Below are 20,227 nucleotides of genomic sequence, written 5' to 3'. Positions count from 1 at the left end.
AGTTTCTTTATTTGTTCTTCAGCACATTTTAATTTCTTTTTCGGAGTTTCCAACACACTATCTTGTTAGAGATTGGGTATATTGGGTATATTTCCAGTACTCAAAGTCTCTGAATTATGTGCCATGCAAATTATTTTGCGAGGAGACAACTCTTCAAGTGTGTCCACTGCTCGCTTTCGAATCTGACGTTTATTGGCACGTAAACTCCGATCAATTATGCCATTTGGCTATTGAACACTACTACAATTCACCACACAACCACGCAAATTTAAACAGCATTTCTATTAAGCTGCGGTCTACAGGTAATAATACTCAGCAGTTCTGCTTTTAAGTTACGTTCGTAATCGGCATACAGAAAATGTGATGAGCACACTGTCGCTGTTTTGGGTGTTAACAGGATCTAATTTCTTCACTTTGAAACCCACATCTTGCATGTAATCGGATCCTTTAGGAACGAAAAATAGCTTACACCCAGGCACGTATCCAGGAATTCCTTTCGGCGAGGTGGGTGAACGCCATTTTTTAAGGGGTATTTTATGTTTAAGGCCAGTGGTGGCAATTTGGTTCTAAAACTGGGGGGTTTGCAAGGAAAGTTTACTTTCTCTTGATAGACAAGGCTTAGCATTAAGAGGACATAGTGTGGAGGCAAGAAAATGGGGAGCAACTATCCCCTAAATCGTCTTCTAGAATACAGTTGGATCGCGAAACAATTAATGCACAGTGAAAACCCTTCCGTTCCCAACACATCTAATGTTTCGTCCCCCAATATGGTTAAATGCTTACTTATTTATCTCCAGTGATGTGCCCAAGGGAGGGTTGGTGGGGTCATAGCCCCATTTGAACGTCAAAGACAGGAAAAGATGGATAAATGAGAACTGACCACCAAAAATAGTATACGTAACCACTTTCCCTTCCGAAAATTCTGGGAATGCCACTCGTTATGTCGGACACATTTTTTGAAATAAAGTCCCCAGAAGTTTTTATGATTTCATATTGGAGACTGAATTAAAGCGCCTTGTACACGATCAAATAAATCATGAACAAGTCCTTGAATTGAACACTTAAAAGGCAATGAAGTCAGAAAAAATGCAATTTTTCTCATTGGATCCAAGGTCCGGTCAAAGTATATCTATTTAGGAATGGTTCTAATTAACGTATATTTATCCTCATTATATTCTAGACTGTTCCGCAGATAAACGATTCATAGATATTGCCAGTAGTTCGACTCCTCTTATTCAAGAACATTCCCTCTCGTGTCTTCCAGATATTAGAAATTACAACGAATTACCCTACGTGTGGAGCTACCTTTGTTTACAGCTGCCAAATACTGACAAGTCTCTACATAGTGCTAAAGTTCACTGCGACGACACTGAAAACTCAAGTAAAGTTTACGTGCAATATTATCAACAACAGGGTAATTCTCCGTCTTGCTTTCATAAGTATTTATCTCCTTAAATTATCGTCACATTATTCAAGAAGATAAAAACCTAATTTTATGTAATGTAAACTGAAAAATTACCTGAGGGGACTCGAGCCACCTGATCCCCATCTTGGGTACGCGCTAGTAACAATAACAGGATTATAGAACATTCTCAGTCATATTATTGATGAAGCCGAAAGCCTAATTTTATCTAATGTAAACTGAAAAATTCCCTGGAGAGAGGGGGGTCAAGCCCCCTAAACCCCACTTTGGATGCGTGCTATTATCAATAACAGGGTTACAGAACATTCTCCGTCTTGCCTTGATAATTATTTCTCTCCTTAAATTATCGTCACATTATCTTATTTCACACAACAAGAAACCAAAATCATCATTTTATCTAGTTTAAACCGAAAACTTTTGCTTAGATATGTGCCTGTCCTACTGTATTTCTTGCGTTGTTCTGGCACAAAGCAACAGCACAATTGCGTGGCATTTTCCTGAAATGTTATTGTTGTTGAAAAAAATTCTCCTCTATCACACAAGAGCTACAGAAAAAGAAAACACAAGGCACTTTCACACAAATGCAGATCCTATAACAAGCTGAAAGGTCTGTGACAGCGTCAGTTCTGTCCCGTGAGTGACGTCAGGGTTGGGAACGCCCACGACCCTCTTTTTTCAGCTTCGGGAGGGAAGACTGCGCTACTTTCTCAACTATATTATATACTTACTTTGTGTTTATCTTCCTGGTACTTGTGGGGGTAAATTTAGTGCTAAAATTAAAATCAATTAGGCCCTTTAGTGGTTTTTGAATATGCGGAAGGTTAGGATATATGGATAACTCGCTGTATATCAAAACCTAAAAATTAGCATTTTCTTTATAACATGTGCCTTATCCAATATATATATAGCCCCAATCCCACCACTCACTCACTGACTCACTGACATAAATGTTCTCCATGAAGGAAGCCCCGGAGGCGAAAAACGCCCGATTACGACCCCCCATGAAATCGTCCCAAAAGGCCGAGAATCCAATATATATATAGCCCCAATCCCACCACTCACTCACTGACTCACTGACATAAATGTTCTCCATGAAGGAAGCCCCGGAGGCGAAAAACGCCCGATTACGACCCCCCATGAAATCGTCCCAAAAGGCCGAGAAAATTAAAAAATCTCTCAATCGGCCCTTCCTTAAGGGTGAAAATGCCCTTTTCTCACGTCCTTAGCAACCGTTGCCACGGGCATTTCTTTTGCACACATTGTTTCCTTCAATTCTTATTTGTCGAGATACATTATATTTCTCACAGATCAATAGCAAACAGATGAATGAACTCATGGTTTTGAAAATGTGCCTGAAACAAGGGTGACATCTACATGATAAGGAGTTTCAGCCCAGATACGATTACGTATATATTGTTATACTAAATGCGTAAATATCTACGTCGTGCTTGTTTTAACTAAATATTTAGGGGGTATAATGACATGCAATTCCTTAGAGCTTGCCGTGCCTGTTGCTGTCCATGGAAACGGACGTTGCTAGGGAACTTAAAGAAAGTTTATTTTCACCCCGAAAACTACTGTAAGGGAATTATGCTAGACTTTTCGAATTTCAAAATACGAGCATCAGAATTTTATTACAGAGGCAAGGTAGGAATTAGAGGGGAATGACGGAAAACAGTTATTATCCAATTACGTTCAAAAATGTGAAAATAACAAAATACGTAAATATTGCATTTTCAATTTAGTCGTTATTCAATTCGTTTATGCAAAACATCCAACTACTTATCTTGAAACGGTTATTACTTACTCAGTTCATTATGAAGAAAATAGACAATAATAGTTTGAATAGTTGTACCTTATTAGAGCCCATACACACATAAAGTTACTTTCAAAACTTTTCAAATTAGCAAACTTGTACACATGTTCCCCATCATCCAATACAACATGCAGACATTTTCAGTCATTAAGATAATTGAGGAACCCCATCTAAAACATGATTGCGATCACAACGTGGCCGAAGGTCACGCATGCGAGCGTACAAGACGTGGCCAAAGGCCACGTCGACAGTACGCGAGTCCAATATATATAAAGCCCCAATCCCACCACTGACTGACTGACTCACTGACATAAATGTTCTCCATGAAGGAAGCCCCGGAGGCGAAAAATGCCTGATTACGACCCCACATGAAATCGTCCCAAAAGGCCGAGAAAATTAAGAAATCGCTCACTTTGCCCTCTCTAAAGGGTGAAAATGCCCTTTTTTCACGTCCTTAGCAACTGTTGCCATGGGCATTTTTTGCAGCACACATTGTTTCCTTCAATTCTTAATTGTCGAGATACATTATATTTCTCACAGATCTACAACACACAGATGAATCAACTCCTGGCTTTGAAAAGGTGGCTCAAACAAGGGTGACATCTACATAATAAGAAGTTTCAGCCCAGATACAATTACGTATATATTGGTAAACTCAATGCGAAATTATTATCTACATCGTGGTTGTTTTAACTAAATGTTTAGAGGTATAATAACAAACACTTATTCAGAGAGTTTGCCGTGCTTGTTGTTCACCATGGAAACGGACGTTTCTAGGGAACTTAAAGAAAGTTTATTTTCACCCCAAAAACTACTGTAAGTGAACTATACTAGACATTTCGTATTTCAAAATACGAGCGTCAGAATTTATTACAGACGCAAGGTAGGAATTTGGGGGGAATGGCGGAAAACAGTTATTATCCAATTACGTTCAAAAATGTGGAAATGACAAAAGACGTAAATATTGCATTTTCAATTTAGTGTCGCTATTGAATTCGTTTACGCGAAAACACCCAACTAATTATCTTGAAACTGTTATTACTTACTCAGTTTATTATTAAGAAATTAGACAATACTCTTTTGAATATTTGTACCTTATTAGAGCTCATACACACATAAAGTAACTTTCGAAACTTTTCAAATTAGCGAACTTATACACTTGTTCCCCTTCATCTAATACAACATGCAGACATTTTACCCCATCTATAATATGATTACCTCCACAACGTGGCCGAAGGTCACGCATGCGAGCGAGTCCAATATATATAAAGCCCCAATCCCACCACTGACTGACTGACTCACTGACATAAATGTTCTCCATGCAGCAAGCCCCGGAGGCGAAAAATGCCTGATTACGGCCCCCCATGAAATCGTCCCAAAAGGCCGAGAAAATTAAGAAATCGCTCACTTTGCCCTTCTTTAAGGATGAAAATGCCCTTTTTTCACGTCCTTAGCAACCATTGCCACGGGCATTTTTTGCAGCACACATTGTTTCCTTCAATTCTTAATTGTCGAGATACATTATATTTCTCACAGATCTACAACACACAGATGAATCAACTCCTGGCTTTGAAAAGGTGGCTCAAACAAGGGTGACATCTACATAATAAGGAGTTTCAGCCCAGATACAATTACGTATATATTGGTAAACTCAATGCGAAATTATTATCTACATCGTGGTTGTTTTAACTAAATGTTTAGAGGTATAATAACAAACACTTATTTAGAGAGTTTGTAGTGCTTGTTGTTCACCATGGAAACGGACGTTTCTAGGGAACTTGAAGAAAGTTTATTTTCACCCCAAAAACTACTGTAAGTGAACTATACTAGACATTTCGTATTTCAAAATATGAGCGTCAGAATTTATTACAGACACAAGGTAGGAATTTGGGGGGAATGACGGAAAACAGTTATTATCCAATTATGTTCAAAAATGTGGAAATGACAAACGACGTAAATATTGCATTTTCAATTTAGTGTCGCTATTGAATTCGTTTACGCGAAAACACCCAACTAATTATCTTGAAACTGTTATTACTTACTCAGTTTATTATTAAGAAATTAGACAATACTCTTTTGAATATTTGTACCTTATTAGAGCTCATACACACATAAAGTAACTTTCGAAACTTTTCAAATTAGCGAACTTATACACTTGTTCCCCTTCATCCAATACAACATGCAGACATTTTACCCCATCTATAATATGATTACGCCCACAACGTGGCCAAAGGTCGCGCATGCGAGCATACAAGACATGGCCAAAGGCCACGTCAAAAGTACGCGAGTCCAGTTATATTGTTACATTGATTAACATACAGTGTTTGGAAGTAACGTTTACTTGTTTACTTGTTTACGAATTATCACTGCAGCTACTTCTAAATGCAAGTAACTGAAATAGTTACTTCTTGCAACTGAAGTAACTGATCAGCAGTTACTTTACCACAATTGAATTGTTAACTTGAAATTTTGTAACATGGTGGAAGAGAGATTACATATAATATAAAGACAATATGCACACCAGAAACATAAATAAAAAGCATGTAGGTCTTTATATATTTATTTCATTACAATTAATGAACATTAATTGTATTTAATTGTTTGCAAGAAAATTTCCAGCAGAAAGTAACTGCAAATGTAACTTACTTACTTTTCAGGTAAGTAACCGTAACTGAGTTACCTATTGAACCAAGTAACTTTCATCCCTCGATCTGGATGAATGCATGATAAGATGGTTGAGTAATGTTTCATGATTATAGGGCAACGTGTAGCATAGGTAAATTTGTTTGTTGTTGCAAAAATTATGTTTCGTCACGGTTTGCACGTATTCCACGCCAGGAATCAAACCCGGGTCCATTTTAGGACAAGGCGATGGTTAATTTAATGTCTTTCATGTTGCGCAACCTTAAATCAGATAAATATTAACAGGAAGGGACAAACGCTCTTAACAACGTAACCTGATCATTAAGAATCCAACCCTAGCAACTAGACTACTGAGGTGGATACACTGCAAAGGACTTGCCATCTGTCGGAATCAAATGTATGTGACAAAACAAGGCAGCAACCCGAATATACACGGATACATGCAAGAACTTGTCTAGGACTGCTCCTAAATATAGCAGGATCATTCCTAACCTCATCCTCCGCTGCTGATCTTCAGGATGTGACGTCATGGGGAAGATGCTAGGTGTTGCATGTGTAAGAGAAGGTGGGCATAAGGGGGTGGAGGTGTCCAAAATAACAATGGGGGTGCATCTTTATTCTGAGACATATTAAAAATTAAAAAAATAATCGATTTAAATAAAAAATATATAAAAATCATGGTTTTTATCCACTCTGCCAGGGAGACATGATTCCCACAATGGATACCTGGTAGAGGCACATGGAGGTTCAGATCTCACTTTAAACTATAGGTCCAGTCCTGATTAGCCTATCTGTGCATAAAGTGGACTTAAAACAAACTCAAAGCCTAACCAAGTTCTCATTAATTTGTCTCATCCACATTTCTTTTTTTCTTAGTTAACATCAAAAGGATCAAAATTTATGATAAATATTTTCAACTCTATGTTCTTTACACAGGAATTTCACAAATGAATGATTAAAATTCAAAATGGAAATTGCATGTTAACATTATATTGCAAAAGTAAACAAGCCTGTGGTGGACACCAGTAGATAACATGAAGTAAATGCTGTCTTAATAATCTACACATCATACCTCATAAGTATTAAGGCGATCAAGGTACTCCAGCAACTGTTGTCTACACATTATCAGTTCACATTGTTCATTAGTAAGGCATCCAACTTCTACCTAAAAACAACACAGATGAGTGTTACTATCACAAACAAACAAATATATTGGCAAGAATAAAACAATTATAAATTGCTAATACAGGGTTATCCATTTGGGTATAGATAAAATAAAACATTAATAGAAACGTAAATGTGATAGTAGGAAAATTTTCATGTTGGTGTTTTCGTGCATGAAACATGGGAGTTTTGCTGTAGTGTGTTGGCAACAATGAAGATTGAACTGATTTTCTCGACCAACATTTCAATCGTCGTTGGCGTGGCTGTGGGGGACCAATTGCTTGGCCTCCCAACTCCCCAGATTTAACCCCTCCAGACTTCTTCGTCTGGGGTTTCGTTAAGGGCACTGTCTATTCACAGAAACCCACAGACATTGATCATTTGAAACTCAAAATCACACAGGCTTTCGACAGAATTACCCCAGAGATGTTACACCAGACGTGGAATTAGTTGTGCAGAGTTCGCAATGGAGGCCATGTAGAAAACTGAAAACTGTACCAAACTGTTAGTAGTGTATAAAAATAAAAACTCCCACCTTTCAGTCTTTTGTATACAATATTTCAGGTAATTACATTTGACCAAAAACAATTCACATCCATTTTATTATATCCATACCCAAACGGATCACTCTGTATTTTGTATACAATGCACAACTTTGCAACAGCATAGTGATTGATTGTGACCTTGAATATAACAATAATATACAGCTGTATCAGCTATCAATACACATAATTATATGCGATGTTCAAAACAACTTTACCTACGGGCTCCAGGGTGGATAAAATATCTTTAGGTGGGCTCTGGTTCAGTGGTCATGGCCAGGGCTGTTGCTAGGAATTTTTCAAGGTGGACTGACGTTCATGAATGTTCTGCTGTACTGGAACATTCTTGTTCATGGCTCAAATTCATACTTATCTTCTTTTTATATAACAAATATTTTGCATGCAATTTTTATTAGTGTTAAAAATTTGGCATATAAATTTTCCTGTATTTTGTAAAAAAAAAAAGTATTATAAATATAAAGCAAAATAAGTTTTCATCAGTGAAAGAAAAGCTTCTCTATGCTTTTACAAGACAAACGAAACTTGTAAACATAATAATGAAAAAATTATATTCAACTGATAACATTAAAAAAGAAAGATTTAATTTATCAAAACTCATTTAGTTACAGTTACCGGAATGCTAAAAATAATTCTGGAACAACAATTTTGAACAAATTTATTCAATAAATTTTTTCTATTTTTGTAGATTTTCTCATTGTTTTTACATGTGTTAAAAGTTTAATTTGATCATTTTAGCGCACATAACCATTTTTCGCATGTTAATGAAAGGGCACGTTAATGAAAGGAAACAAACCTAATGGAGAATCTAGAAAAGTTCTTCACTTTTGAAGTGAAACTGAGTTATGTTAGTCAATTCTAAGGTCGCTTTGTGTGCTTTATACTATAATTATTTACTAGCTTATTACTTTGCATTATCTAAATTATATACATCATGTATTCATTCTATTTGGGTAGGCAGACGGGTGGGCTGAGACTATTTTAGGGTGGGCTAGCACCCACCCTCGCCCACCTAGTGGCAACGCCCCTGATTACTATATAGTTTCTTTCTTCCATCTCAGGAAATTTCACAATTAATGTTGCCTGTGATAGGGTAAGCAATGATCCATGATACCATCAGCTTTTAACACCTGCAAATTCACAAAAAGCAAGAAACAATGAAATAGAAAGTGAGGAAGTGAACAAAACTTTGTCTTTGAGCAAAAGATGAAACATGGAATCACTCACTTCAGACAATAGCTCCTCTTTTTTCTTTTCTTCTTCTTCATTGTTTAATTCATGTTCATTTTCAAAGTCGTAAAGTCTCTTCCATTTTTCGTCAGCCATTGAAATTGAACATCTATGCCTCTTTTCTGAAATTTCAATGAAAGTGAAAACATTATATAATATGCATGAAACAATTATACAGGGTATTCCATTCCAAACTCCCCTAGTATAATTCATTATCACTGGAATCTATATAAAAAACAAACAAAATAAACCATGAATCCGTATGTAACAGAAACTCAGTATATTTCTTGAAAAAAAATCAGTACAACTTGAGGTGACAAATTCTAGCTGAGTCAGTTGTTTTATTTTTTCAATTATTTTGTTAAATTTTATGTGGTTATTGTGCATTTTTATGTTAAATCGAAGGTTCCAATTTATTTTTTGGGATGTGCTACCGTTTATATGTCAACACTCTTCCCTGCAATGCCCTTGTACCCAACATTTTTTTTTCAATGACCCAAAATCAATTTGGTGGTATTTAAAAAAAATGGTAACGTAAATTTTAAAATACAAAACACAGTAACATTAAAGAAATATATAAGAAAAAATTGGTACGAGATCTGACTATTTCTACAAATAGAACGTACCCATGCTAAAAACTTGGAAGTATTATGTACGCATGTTGGGTTTCACAGTACATTAATATAGTTGTCTTTTCTGCATAGTTCTGATGCCCTGGATCAACATCAATTAATCCCTGGGATGTCATGCAACACTGTTTGAAAAACCCGTGGCTAATCGAAATTAGGATTCAAAATTAAATTAATGGCGGGACCTTTAAAACACAAAATCTGCGGTCAGGTTGGAATCTGGAACCTTTGCTGGCAAAATCATGAATCAACCACTCAATGTTCTTTGACTACGAGATGGTTAGATGCTCTGTTATATATTCATACTGGTGGACAGATGGCAGCTTTAATGTCATGTGATATGTTTTTATTCCCAAAAGTCCTACCACAATTAAATGATATGATGCACCTGGTAAGAAAATTACTATCAGCTGCAAATTCGCCAGCCTCCAACTACTGTTAACTCGGGGCAAGAGAGATAAATAAAAAGCATTGGAATGGGCACCTTGTATATGGGTTTATTTAGCAAGGTTAAACTTATAGCCAATGCCTGCATAGCACATTATTCTAGTATAAATAATAATAATTACAGTGGATCTAAATTTTATATTTTCCTGCTTTATATATCTTACCACTCTGGTCCTAATGAAGCAAAATGTCATAAAATTTTCCCATATTTCTGTTTGATAAGTTCCTTAGTAATGAAAACATATAATTGAAGTTCTACTACATATAATACATTGTGGATGCTGTTTGGAACTCAAAGACTTGTTTGCGCTGTAGAGTATAACATTTTAAAGGTTATTTCACAAGTGAAAATAATAAGAACAATAACGACATACCTCGACCTAGGGCAATCAAAACTTCTAAGTTTGTTTTCTTCAACCCAAACTGAAGTAGTTCCTTGGTCGCAGCAAGGGTCTCTGGAACACGGCCTTTGCACTCCTCAAGAACCCATGACTGCTTTGTCACTTTACTCTGCAGAAAAAATATTTCGAACACATAGATTAGGAATGTAGTCTGATTGTGTTGAGTTGGTGTCAGGTTTCTTGGTGGGAGAAATGAGAAACTTGGGATATTTGTTGTGTGACCAGGGTGTCAGTATAACCACAGTTGGTCAAGGGCTCATGTAGGCAGACGTTGTAGTTCTGTTCATTGATTGATTTTGTTGTTTTAAGTCCACTTTATGCACAGGAAGGCTAATCGAGACGACCTACAGTTTAAAGTGGGATCCAAACCACTGTGTCATGTGCCTCCACCGGGAATCGAACCTGGGACCTCTTGATTACAAGGCGACGACGTTACCACGCCATCAGGGAGGCCCTTGTAGTTCTGTTGAGGGGTGGGTGATATGTTGAGACTTTGTGCATGAAGGTTAGGAAGAATGGGGTTGCTTTCTTGGTATGAAATGGGCAAGAACTGGAAAAGGGTAAGTACTGCATGTGGTTGGTGGGTTCGATGGGGACAGATGTTTTCAAGTGACCTTGTGCATATCTGCATCTAAAAACAATAACATAACCCGTGGCTCTACAGCCCTAGAAGGGGCTTGGCCTATCTCCCGACTGCCAGTCTCCCTCCCACAATATTACTTAGAGGAGTGGAGATCTTCAACCAGTAATGGGGTGATGTGGGGTCAGCATGTCGAACCTTCAGCCATTATGGGAGATTCCCCAATCCAGGTTACGCTACTCACTTGTAGTTCCCAAATTGCTTCACGATGGTGGGTTGCCACTGGTCCTATACACAGGCCAAAAATCCAGAGCCTGAACCCAGGCGGACTCGAACCCATGCCGTCCTACAGTCGGAATCCAAAAAATAGTGCCTTAGACCATATGGGCACGAAGTCGGATGCACATCCACATCTAGGAATGTGATTTGAGTGGTGGAGTGGGTCCAGGTAAACTTGAAACCAAAGTGACTGAGTTGGCCTAGAAAAGTGGAATAAGGATAGTTCTCCATGTGTCCAGAAGATGAAAATGCCATCAAAAATGGAGCTAAAGAGTGGTTTCAAGGGTTGGGTATCCAGGTACTCTGCCTATGACGAGGTTTACATAAAATGGGATAATTCTTGTGTCCATGGCTGTGCCTTAGATGTAGAGGCAATGTTTGTTCACACAGATGAAGTTGTTATATGCGGGAGCAAGGTGGACTAGGTGGGTCAGGAAATTAGTGCTGGGATTTTGGGGTTTCGGTCTGCTGTTAAGGTAGATTTCAATGGAGTGGAAGCCATGAAAGTGGGGGATGTTGGTGTAGAAGGAAGTGGCATCAATGGTAGCAAGGATGGTGTCTGGAGGCTCACTAAAAAGTTTTGAGATGTGTGATATGCATATATTCCATACGAACTGAAGCATAGAACTTACAGCATGAAAAACCTCCCACATATCAACAGAAAATTAAAAGGTAAGTAAAAATTAGAAAATTACTTTGAGGATGAATGAACAAAGGTGTTATAATTTATATTTTTGGGTGCATTGCACATATGGCTGCTTTGCACCCCTCAAAGTGTAAGTGGAAAACATCCTCTTCTCTAAAACCCTTTCCTTAATTCATATTTGGAAAATGAGAGACGCGGTAGTAAATAAACACAGAGAAAATAGTACTAACTTTTCCCGTGAAACTGTTTTTTTGTAGCTCCTCCAAGGAGGATGGTGGCAGTGGCCACTGACATTAATCGGCCTTACCTTAAAGTTAAAAAAGGGTGTAAAGAGCTCCTTGACAAAGGTTAAAAGTGCAAGGTTGTAAAAGGAAATGCATAGGACAAACACAACACATTAAAAAGGTACGGCTAGTCTAAAAACTTCCTCAGAAACACTATAAGAGGCCTGCTCTTCACGAAAAGATAAAAACATTTGTCAAAACAGTCACCTTCTCCCAACATGGATGATAACCAGTTGGGAAGATTAAAACTTTGTCTGAGGAAAGTAAAATAAGCACATTGAATAAGAATATGCCGAACACTTGAAATAACATTACAGACATGACATTCAACCGTGGTCACAGCAAGTGACTACGGTTGAATGGCTGTGTTCAATACAAAGCTGCATTAAAATAACTTCTTCTGAATGGAATGGGCAGTACAAGGAAAATTAAATATTGTCAAAAAATCACAATAATCCAAAGTTAAAAATTGTATGGATAATGTAAATATCACTTACCAGGTAATCATGGATTGTGGAAATAGATACTTTGCTATTTCTCCACTGTCGCTGGTACACGAGGTCACAGTCCAAATTGTATGCATGAGCCAAGGCAAGGGCTTCCCCATACTCTTCATTGTCAATCTGTCAACAGAAACAAAAAAAAAAAAGGACTATTTCTCCCTTGAACTGAATTGCTACAAAAACTATCCCTTACCGATTAAAATGAATAAACAGCATATGTATGCATTACATTTATTCTTCTTCTAGCACTAAAACCTGGAAGTCAAAATAGATAGGTAAAGTTTCCTGTGCATATAGCACCTTGCCATGAAGGCACATTTAGGGGATTTGAGACTGGGTGAGTCCCAGGGCCACTTTATGTGGGGGAACAAGGCTGGAAAAATTCCAAGCATAGATCACCAACCCACCCACCCAAACCTAGGTCTCCCATGTGGCAGTCAGAAGCCCTGCCACCTAGACCACCGCAGCTCGGGAAGTCAACATGGGTGACATAAATTGTTATGACCACTGCTGTCAGGTACAATGGAGCTGCCATTAGGTTTCTGTTTCTTTCCTTTCTTTCTTAATATTGTATATGTGTGTTATCATGGGTAGCTTATGGATTCTCAAAACATAAAACTAAGACACTAATTTCCTCATTAATGCTGGAGAAAAGCTAGAAAGAAGTATTATGGAAGATTGCAAAAATCGTTAACAATCTGAATGAAAATGAATGTGGTAATCTTAATTTATTCTTGCATGATATTAAAAATCAATAAAATGTATAAGTTTTTAATAAAAATGATTGTCATGTTGAAACTAAGTACTTACCTTCCTAGAGTACAGTTCCTCGGGAGTTGTGCTCTTCAAGCCAAGTAACCTGTATGTTCTGTGCAAGATTCTGGATCTTTTGCGCTTTGGCTGAAATCTTTCACTGTCCGTTACCCAGTAGATTGCCTCCTTCACCAATGAAGAACTCTTGCTCAGAACAGACCCATCGTCCTCATCACTACTTTCCTGTAGGAAAGAAATAAAAAGACAATTTCTGTAGAACATAACAAAAGAAAAATGCTGGACATTAACCAATATAAAAGTTTAGATGTGATGACTTCAAACTTGTTTCAGTATTAAACCTTTGTTTTTTGTTGCATTACACCATTTCAGTACATTTGATAATTCTAATACCTGATCTATAAGGAACACTGTGAGGTACTCAGGCTGCAGAGGAGTTTTGGCAAGGTGAATAAATGCATCGGTGGATAAATGCCAACTTCTACTTTCTGTAAATGATACCAATATGTCGGGATTGGTATTGACTCAGCCTACAGTGTGTCTGAGCCAACTTTCATATCTAAGTCATACACTACCTTAAAGCATGCTAACTATTTCTAATTCTATAAAAACAAATTAAAGTATGTATGCTCTGCAATTACAGAATGAATTATGGCTGAGAGGATACTTCTTTGAACTGATTCCAACCAATGATGATGATTGAAAATTCTAATGATTCAAAGTGGTTCAAAATATTAATTAATATTAGTGAAAGAGTATTATAAAGAATTGGCCAGAGTTTTGCTTCAACATATTCAAGAATAACATCAGAATATCAAAATACCTACATGAAGTTCCATGTTTAACGTTGCACAATTGAACAGGTTTTTTTTCAATTAATTTCAAAGGCTTCATTCACTAAGGATATGACATCTGGAGCGGAGACACCATACCCTTAGGCAGTGAGCCTGCGAAATTAATCTGGGGAAAAAAAACTATCCAATTGTGGAAAGCGGAAAGACGAAACATACTGCATCCATCATGAAATCAAAATACCTGTTATGCAATCATAAAATACAATTTTTGACACAATATTGGTCCAAAATAAAAGGAAACTTTGCATTTTGCGTAACTTCCAGGATAATTAAGACCCCGTGAGAGTTTCGTATGGCATTATTTGGGGACTGTGGAAGACTAAAATGCCAGAACAGTATCGGCTAGTGTTGGTAAATAAAATCCATCTGATTCTTTCTGATACTGAGAGCACTGGTATCGGCCGATACTAATACATCGGCATTGGTATCAGCTCAAGTATGTATCCTTCTGCTCCTTTCTGAAGATTTATCAGAATTATGTTTCCAGGCATAAAGCAACCTTGCCTGGAGGAGGTGTTGATGAACACTGCTTCCAGTCAAGTATTTGACACAAATTTCAATCGAACATGTAATGTACTTTACCATATCTGATAAGGATGCTGAAGTCTCATCAGAGGAAGCCAACCTCTTCTTGGATGTCACCAACAGCTCACACTCAAGGCCCAGGAACCCTTTGTCACACATGGATGAAACTTGAGGCTGGCCATCAAAAAACTCTGGAGAATCTCCTAGCAAATTCTGCAGGTTTCTTGTTGAACAAACACTGATAGAGCCAGAATACCTTGCAATAATTAATGCCTGTAAAAAAAATGGGGGAAAATTATTCACTTAATATGTGTTCCACTAGATCTTCACTGATCTATTAAAATACAGTTTAGGAAAATTAATTATGGTAAATGTATTTATTTTAACATGTACAAAGATAAGCATCTGTCACTAAACTAAAGTTAGACTAAATACAATGAGCATTTAATAAAATACCACCTTCCCCTCCTATTACTTCACCATTCTAGTACAAATTCTCTTTCCTCACCGGCCGCTCGGATGACCTCCGGAGTAACATGAAAGCCGACCTTAGGTTCTGTTTACATTGCCTTATCCCATTTTTTGAGAAGTCTTGCCCACCCTTCTTCTAAAGGTGTGACTGAATAGGATGGGAAGCAGCTTTCACCTCATATCAGATTGGTGTTGTTCACCAGTGCTGGCCGTGCAACTGACGTGGGTTTTTATCAATTTCATGTGTTCCCATTTTTAAGAGGTTTCAATTGAAATAGGTGGTTTGTCTTTACGGGATTTTTAATGTGTGCAGTTTTTTTAATTAGGAATGTGTCAGGGATAGATTTAAGTATTTTCAACCCTACCCTCAACCTAATCCTCTTTTAACACTTAGGAAAATATTTATGAACCTGATGAAGGGGGCAGTAGGACCCTGAAACGATGTTCCAAAAAAGCTTCATACTCACTCACGTAAGTAATGTTAAACTTAACTTAATACAATTTAATGTTGTTTATTTTATTTAATACTCAGTAATAAGCACCAAGCTACAATATGATATTAATAATTAAAATGTATTACTGGCCAAATAATATGATATATATATATGGAGTGTGTAAATGCCTTAATGGAAAAAATCTTGTGCTGCTAACTGCTAGTTTAAGGGTCCTGAATGTACCTCATATAAATGTTATGTTAGTCACAGAAAAAGTATATATTTGAAGGTTTTTTTACAAAAAGTAAAAAAGGAATGAGCAAAACCCTGTATAAAAGTTTAAAGGTCATTTTACACGATTTTTCACTTTGTAATGTAATGTTCTGTTCTGTGACACCAACTAAGAAAGCCATTTCTTGAACCTGGATTGTACTGTGCATTATATACGAGATATAACTGTTTATCACTTTTTCCTATCAAAAACCAGGGTGTGCATTATACACACGTAAATACGGTAATTAAAGGAACTACGGAAAGTGAGTTTTTACTCCATGGCACTGTCATCATAGATTAGCATGACATGAACCAATTCCAAAACAACTGAAACCACACTGCATCAAAAGAAGGTTATGCTCTGTGTTTGGTGGACGGTTCAGGGTATCATGCATTGCTGCTGCCTGGCCAGACAATAAATGCAACTACGCACTCTCAACAGTTTGAACATGTTCACAATCACAACAAACTGAAATATTTGGCACCAGCATTTGCAAATCACAAAGGTGTCCTCTACCTAGCTGATAATGTCAGACCATGTGTGGATGAGGTCACTCCAACACCATTCTCTGCCAAAGTCCATTTTTTCATGGTAGCATATATGGGAGGAAGTAGGAGGCCCTATCCAATTACCATATATTCCATTCACTGGACAACCACCTTAGAGGAGTTCTGAAATCCCAAACGAGGTGCAAACTACCCTTGATGATATCTTTCATTCATGATCAGCAAATTTCTACTACAGTGGAATCCATGGTCTTTCAGAATATGGAGACAGGTCATTGGTGCTGACTATCAGACAGAACTTTCTTGATTATCTTTATTTTTGCACACACATATTAAACATACTGAATTACAAGGGAGCTATGGTGACTAGTACAAAGCTAGAAAATAAATTGCCGAAAGACAATTGTACTCACATTTTCAGACCACCAATTCACATCAACTGGATGAAATTTCAAAGGATCATTCAACGTATTATTATGGTAATTCTTCTTATGAGGCAGATCTACTAGCTGTGGATTCTTTGCATTGTAATGAGGCTGATCTGTCAAACTCCAGAACCTGTACATTCTGCAAAGTAAGCAATAAAATATGTTTTAAAAAAAAATTCAAGTTGCCATAGTGACACATATTCTGCCCATTAGCTACATTTCTCTTCTTGGCAAGGGAAGAATACAACATTAATTGAATTGTGCTGAATATGAAATTCTATTGTAGATAAAAACTGTGAAATTCAATTGTTATAAAAATTGCCTAGTTCAATTGTTAGCACCTAACACCAAAAATTTTAAAATGTGTTTCAAAAGTCACACAACCCTCAATCTGATCACTTACATGAAAAATTATGAAGACTCAGCCATTCAGTTTTTTAAAAATACTTTTCACCTCAATGTATTCCATAAAACAAAATTCTAGAAATTAATTAATAGCTCAAATCAGAGTGAACTATTATCCAAAATGCCAATTTTACTATGAGAAAAGGAATAAGAAATCACAATCACAATTTGAATTTTAGTTTGATTTTTGATTGATTGATTGATTTGCTTTATTTTACTTCACTTTTGTGCCACTTTTGGCTAATTTGCAAAGAGAGGATGAGTAATGATATGATGAAATGAATGGACCTGCCCAGGCCAGGATTCGAACCCTGGACCCCTGGCTTCGTAGCGCGATGTGCTAACCACTCTGCCACGGGGGCCGGCTAGAATTTTAGTGATTGGTTCAATGGAAATATGTGATTCGTGACAAACACACACATTTAATGAGTTTAGGAAAAAGGATTTTTACAGAAGTGGAAAAAGATACATTCTAGCAACACTAGCAGTCCATAATTTTGTTGGTGAACAAAGCAAAATGAGCCAAAATTCCTTTTACTATTTTAAATTTGAAGTTTTTCAATATTCACAATATTACTTGAAAGTTAATGCTTGTTGTAGTGCATTTTCACCTGCCTAGCATTCCAGATTCTAATCATCAAGAACATTCTCGGACCATTATGAATGTGATTTGTGAGGTGAATAATCTTACCTTAAAGATGGCAATGCCCACACAGAAATGCTGCCAGTCACATGGAGACACACCAAGAATTTCCCTTCAGGGGAAACACTCATTTTGAATATGTCATTCTGGAAGAAATGAGAATACTGTTTCTTCAAACTGCTTCAAATACAATCTGTTACACATACCATACCAAATAAAACAGTTATAAATATAAGTGTTTCCTCAAATGTATTAATTGTGTTAATCATTATTATTATTGAGTTTTTATTCTGTAAGTTAATTGTGAACTATCATTGATCTCAAATAATATCAGCACTACTGAATCAACATCAGGATCAATATTTTTATATCAACAATATTTTCAAAAATTCATCTTGACATCGAAATATTGCACAGCCCTTGTCATTAGGTCATCTAACTGGAGACCCAGGTTCCATTCCCTGGGTGGAAGATCTAAGGTTGGAATTTTTCCAATCGTCTCCCTATATAGAGCATAGAGCAGCTCTGGGGTTCACCTAGCCTATAACCAATTGTTACCTGGTGGCAACCCTGGAGGGTAAGGTGTCTGGAGTATGATACTCATCACATCACCTACAGAAATGACCAACATCGTGAATATGTGGAGCCCTACCTCCACATCCCTTCATGTGTCATCATGGGATGGGGTAGTGAGCATGGGAAACCATACATGGCCCTCCTGAATCTTTAGTCTGTAATAAATCATGATAGATTAACTGATGAAGGCACACACTCATTCACAAAGAAATGCCCATGCCAGGACATGAACTCAGAACCTTTTGGTGGCAAGATTTTAAGTCATCCACTCCACATACTCAGCCACCACGATTGAAGCTGAAATAATATGCTCCTCTCAATATATTGTTATCAATACAGTTTAAACATCTTTTGTATTAGATGTTTATGTTCTTCATATGCAGCTAGGTGACAACCACATATAAAAAAGAACAGGAGTGAAATAATTCTTGAAGCTTTCCTGGCGGCAAATAATGAAAAGGTTTTCTGGGAGCGTGGATGTCGTAGAAATGCCACATACACTGGACCCCTCCCACATCAAATACAAATAACCTTAACCTGACATATCTCTGCACTTCAATCCCTGAAGATGAGTGATGTTAGCTCTCGAAAGCTCAGAAGCATATCCGGAAATCACCTGGCTGTTTGCCTGACAAAACCTCTTCATTCAACAACAGTGATTTCATTAAATTAGGCACAATTAGTAACAAGACACGTAGAGTGATGTTTAAAACAAATGATAAACAAACCTGTCTGTTTCTGGGTTGGAAGAAAGGAATCCAACCCAAAAGGCCCCTTTGATTATGAAGCAGTGCCTCCTCTTCAGCTTCTGACAAGGTCAGTTTGTAATGAGGGTAATCATTCAGTAGCCTCCATGCCGTAACACCAAAAGTACAACCATTCTCCTGAAATGCAAGATTAAACAACTTTAAGCACAAAATACAATGTGTGCTTCCCTTTAAAGCTACCATTCAACCATTTTATATTGAGAAACACAAAACTTGACAAACTAAGGGTTTTGAATACGGAGAAACTAGTACTCACTTTATCCGCAAAACTGTTTTTCTCCTTTGTTCTATTAATTTCAGTGGCCACTGCCACCATCCTCGTTGGAACTTGCTGTACTGTTGCTTGGCGTGCATCTTTTGTTTGTAGTTCTCCGGCTGCCGCTAGATACGCTCTTGTTAACTGTACGTCTGCATCCATGTTGTCTGCTATTTCCCAGTGTTAACTGTTGTAGTAAGGGAATGCAAGTGTGGTGTGCCTATCTGCTATCGATGTTTAGCTCGTGCGGGAAGTGCATTATGGCATGTATTTCCTTGATTTTGGTGTCTACGAGTGTGTGGGCAGTGGAAAAAATTCAAAAAGTACAACTCAAACACACTGCCACAGACACCAAAATCAAGGAAACACATGCCATAATGCACTTCCCGCACGAGCTAAACATCGAAAGCGGACAGGCATACCACACTTGCATTCCCTTACTACAACAGTTAACACCAGGAAATAGCAGACCACATGGATGCAGACATACAGTTAACAGGAGCGCACCTAGTGGCAGCCGGAGAACTACAAACAAAAGACTCAATATGCTGACCAAGGCAGAAATTTATTTTATTATAAAACATAAACTAAACGTAATGTTTCAACCTTCTAGCAAGGTCTTCGTCAGACTCTGTACCAAGTATGTGGCCACATGATATGGTGCAATGAGCAGGGATAGCTTCTTTACTTTTACATTGTAATTCAGCCATTG

At 37.4% G+C, this 20,227-nt stretch overlaps 1 protein-coding gene across 1 annotated transcript in view; it reads right to left on the bottom strand.

Moving 5' to 3' along the window:
- LOC146002131 (NBAS subunit of NRZ tethering complex-like) overlaps positions 1–20,227 on the bottom strand; it is a 103,997-nt gene that overhangs the window by 64,674 nt on the left and 19,096 nt on the right. Inside the window, exons 7-15 of the mRNA XM_083139853.1 lie at positions 19,221–19,376; positions 17,965–18,062; positions 16,854–17,007; positions 14,813–15,028; positions 13,416–13,601; positions 12,600–12,725; positions 10,287–10,422; positions 8,834–8,958; positions 6,955–7,047 (exon numbers count right to left, since the gene is read on the bottom strand). Of these exons, the coding sequence (XP_082995979.1) occupies positions 6,955–7,047; positions 8,834–8,958; positions 10,287–10,422; positions 12,600–12,725; positions 13,416–13,601; positions 14,813–15,028; positions 16,854–17,007; positions 17,965–18,062; positions 19,221–19,376 (1,290 nt within the window). The remainder of the gene's footprint in view (positions 1–6,954; positions 7,048–8,833; positions 8,959–10,286; positions 10,423–12,599; positions 12,726–13,415; positions 13,602–14,812; positions 15,029–16,853; positions 17,008–17,964; positions 18,063–19,220; positions 19,377–20,227) is intronic.

This window comes from Lepisma saccharinum, chromosome 1 (genome assembly GCF_977018435.1).
Source record: "Lepisma saccharinum chromosome 1, izLepSacc3.1, whole genome shotgun sequence".
Lineage (NCBI taxonomy): Eukaryota > Metazoa > Arthropoda > Insecta > Zygentoma > Lepismatidae > Lepisma > Lepisma saccharinum.
This window is presented reverse-complemented; position numbering and strand designations above follow the sequence as displayed.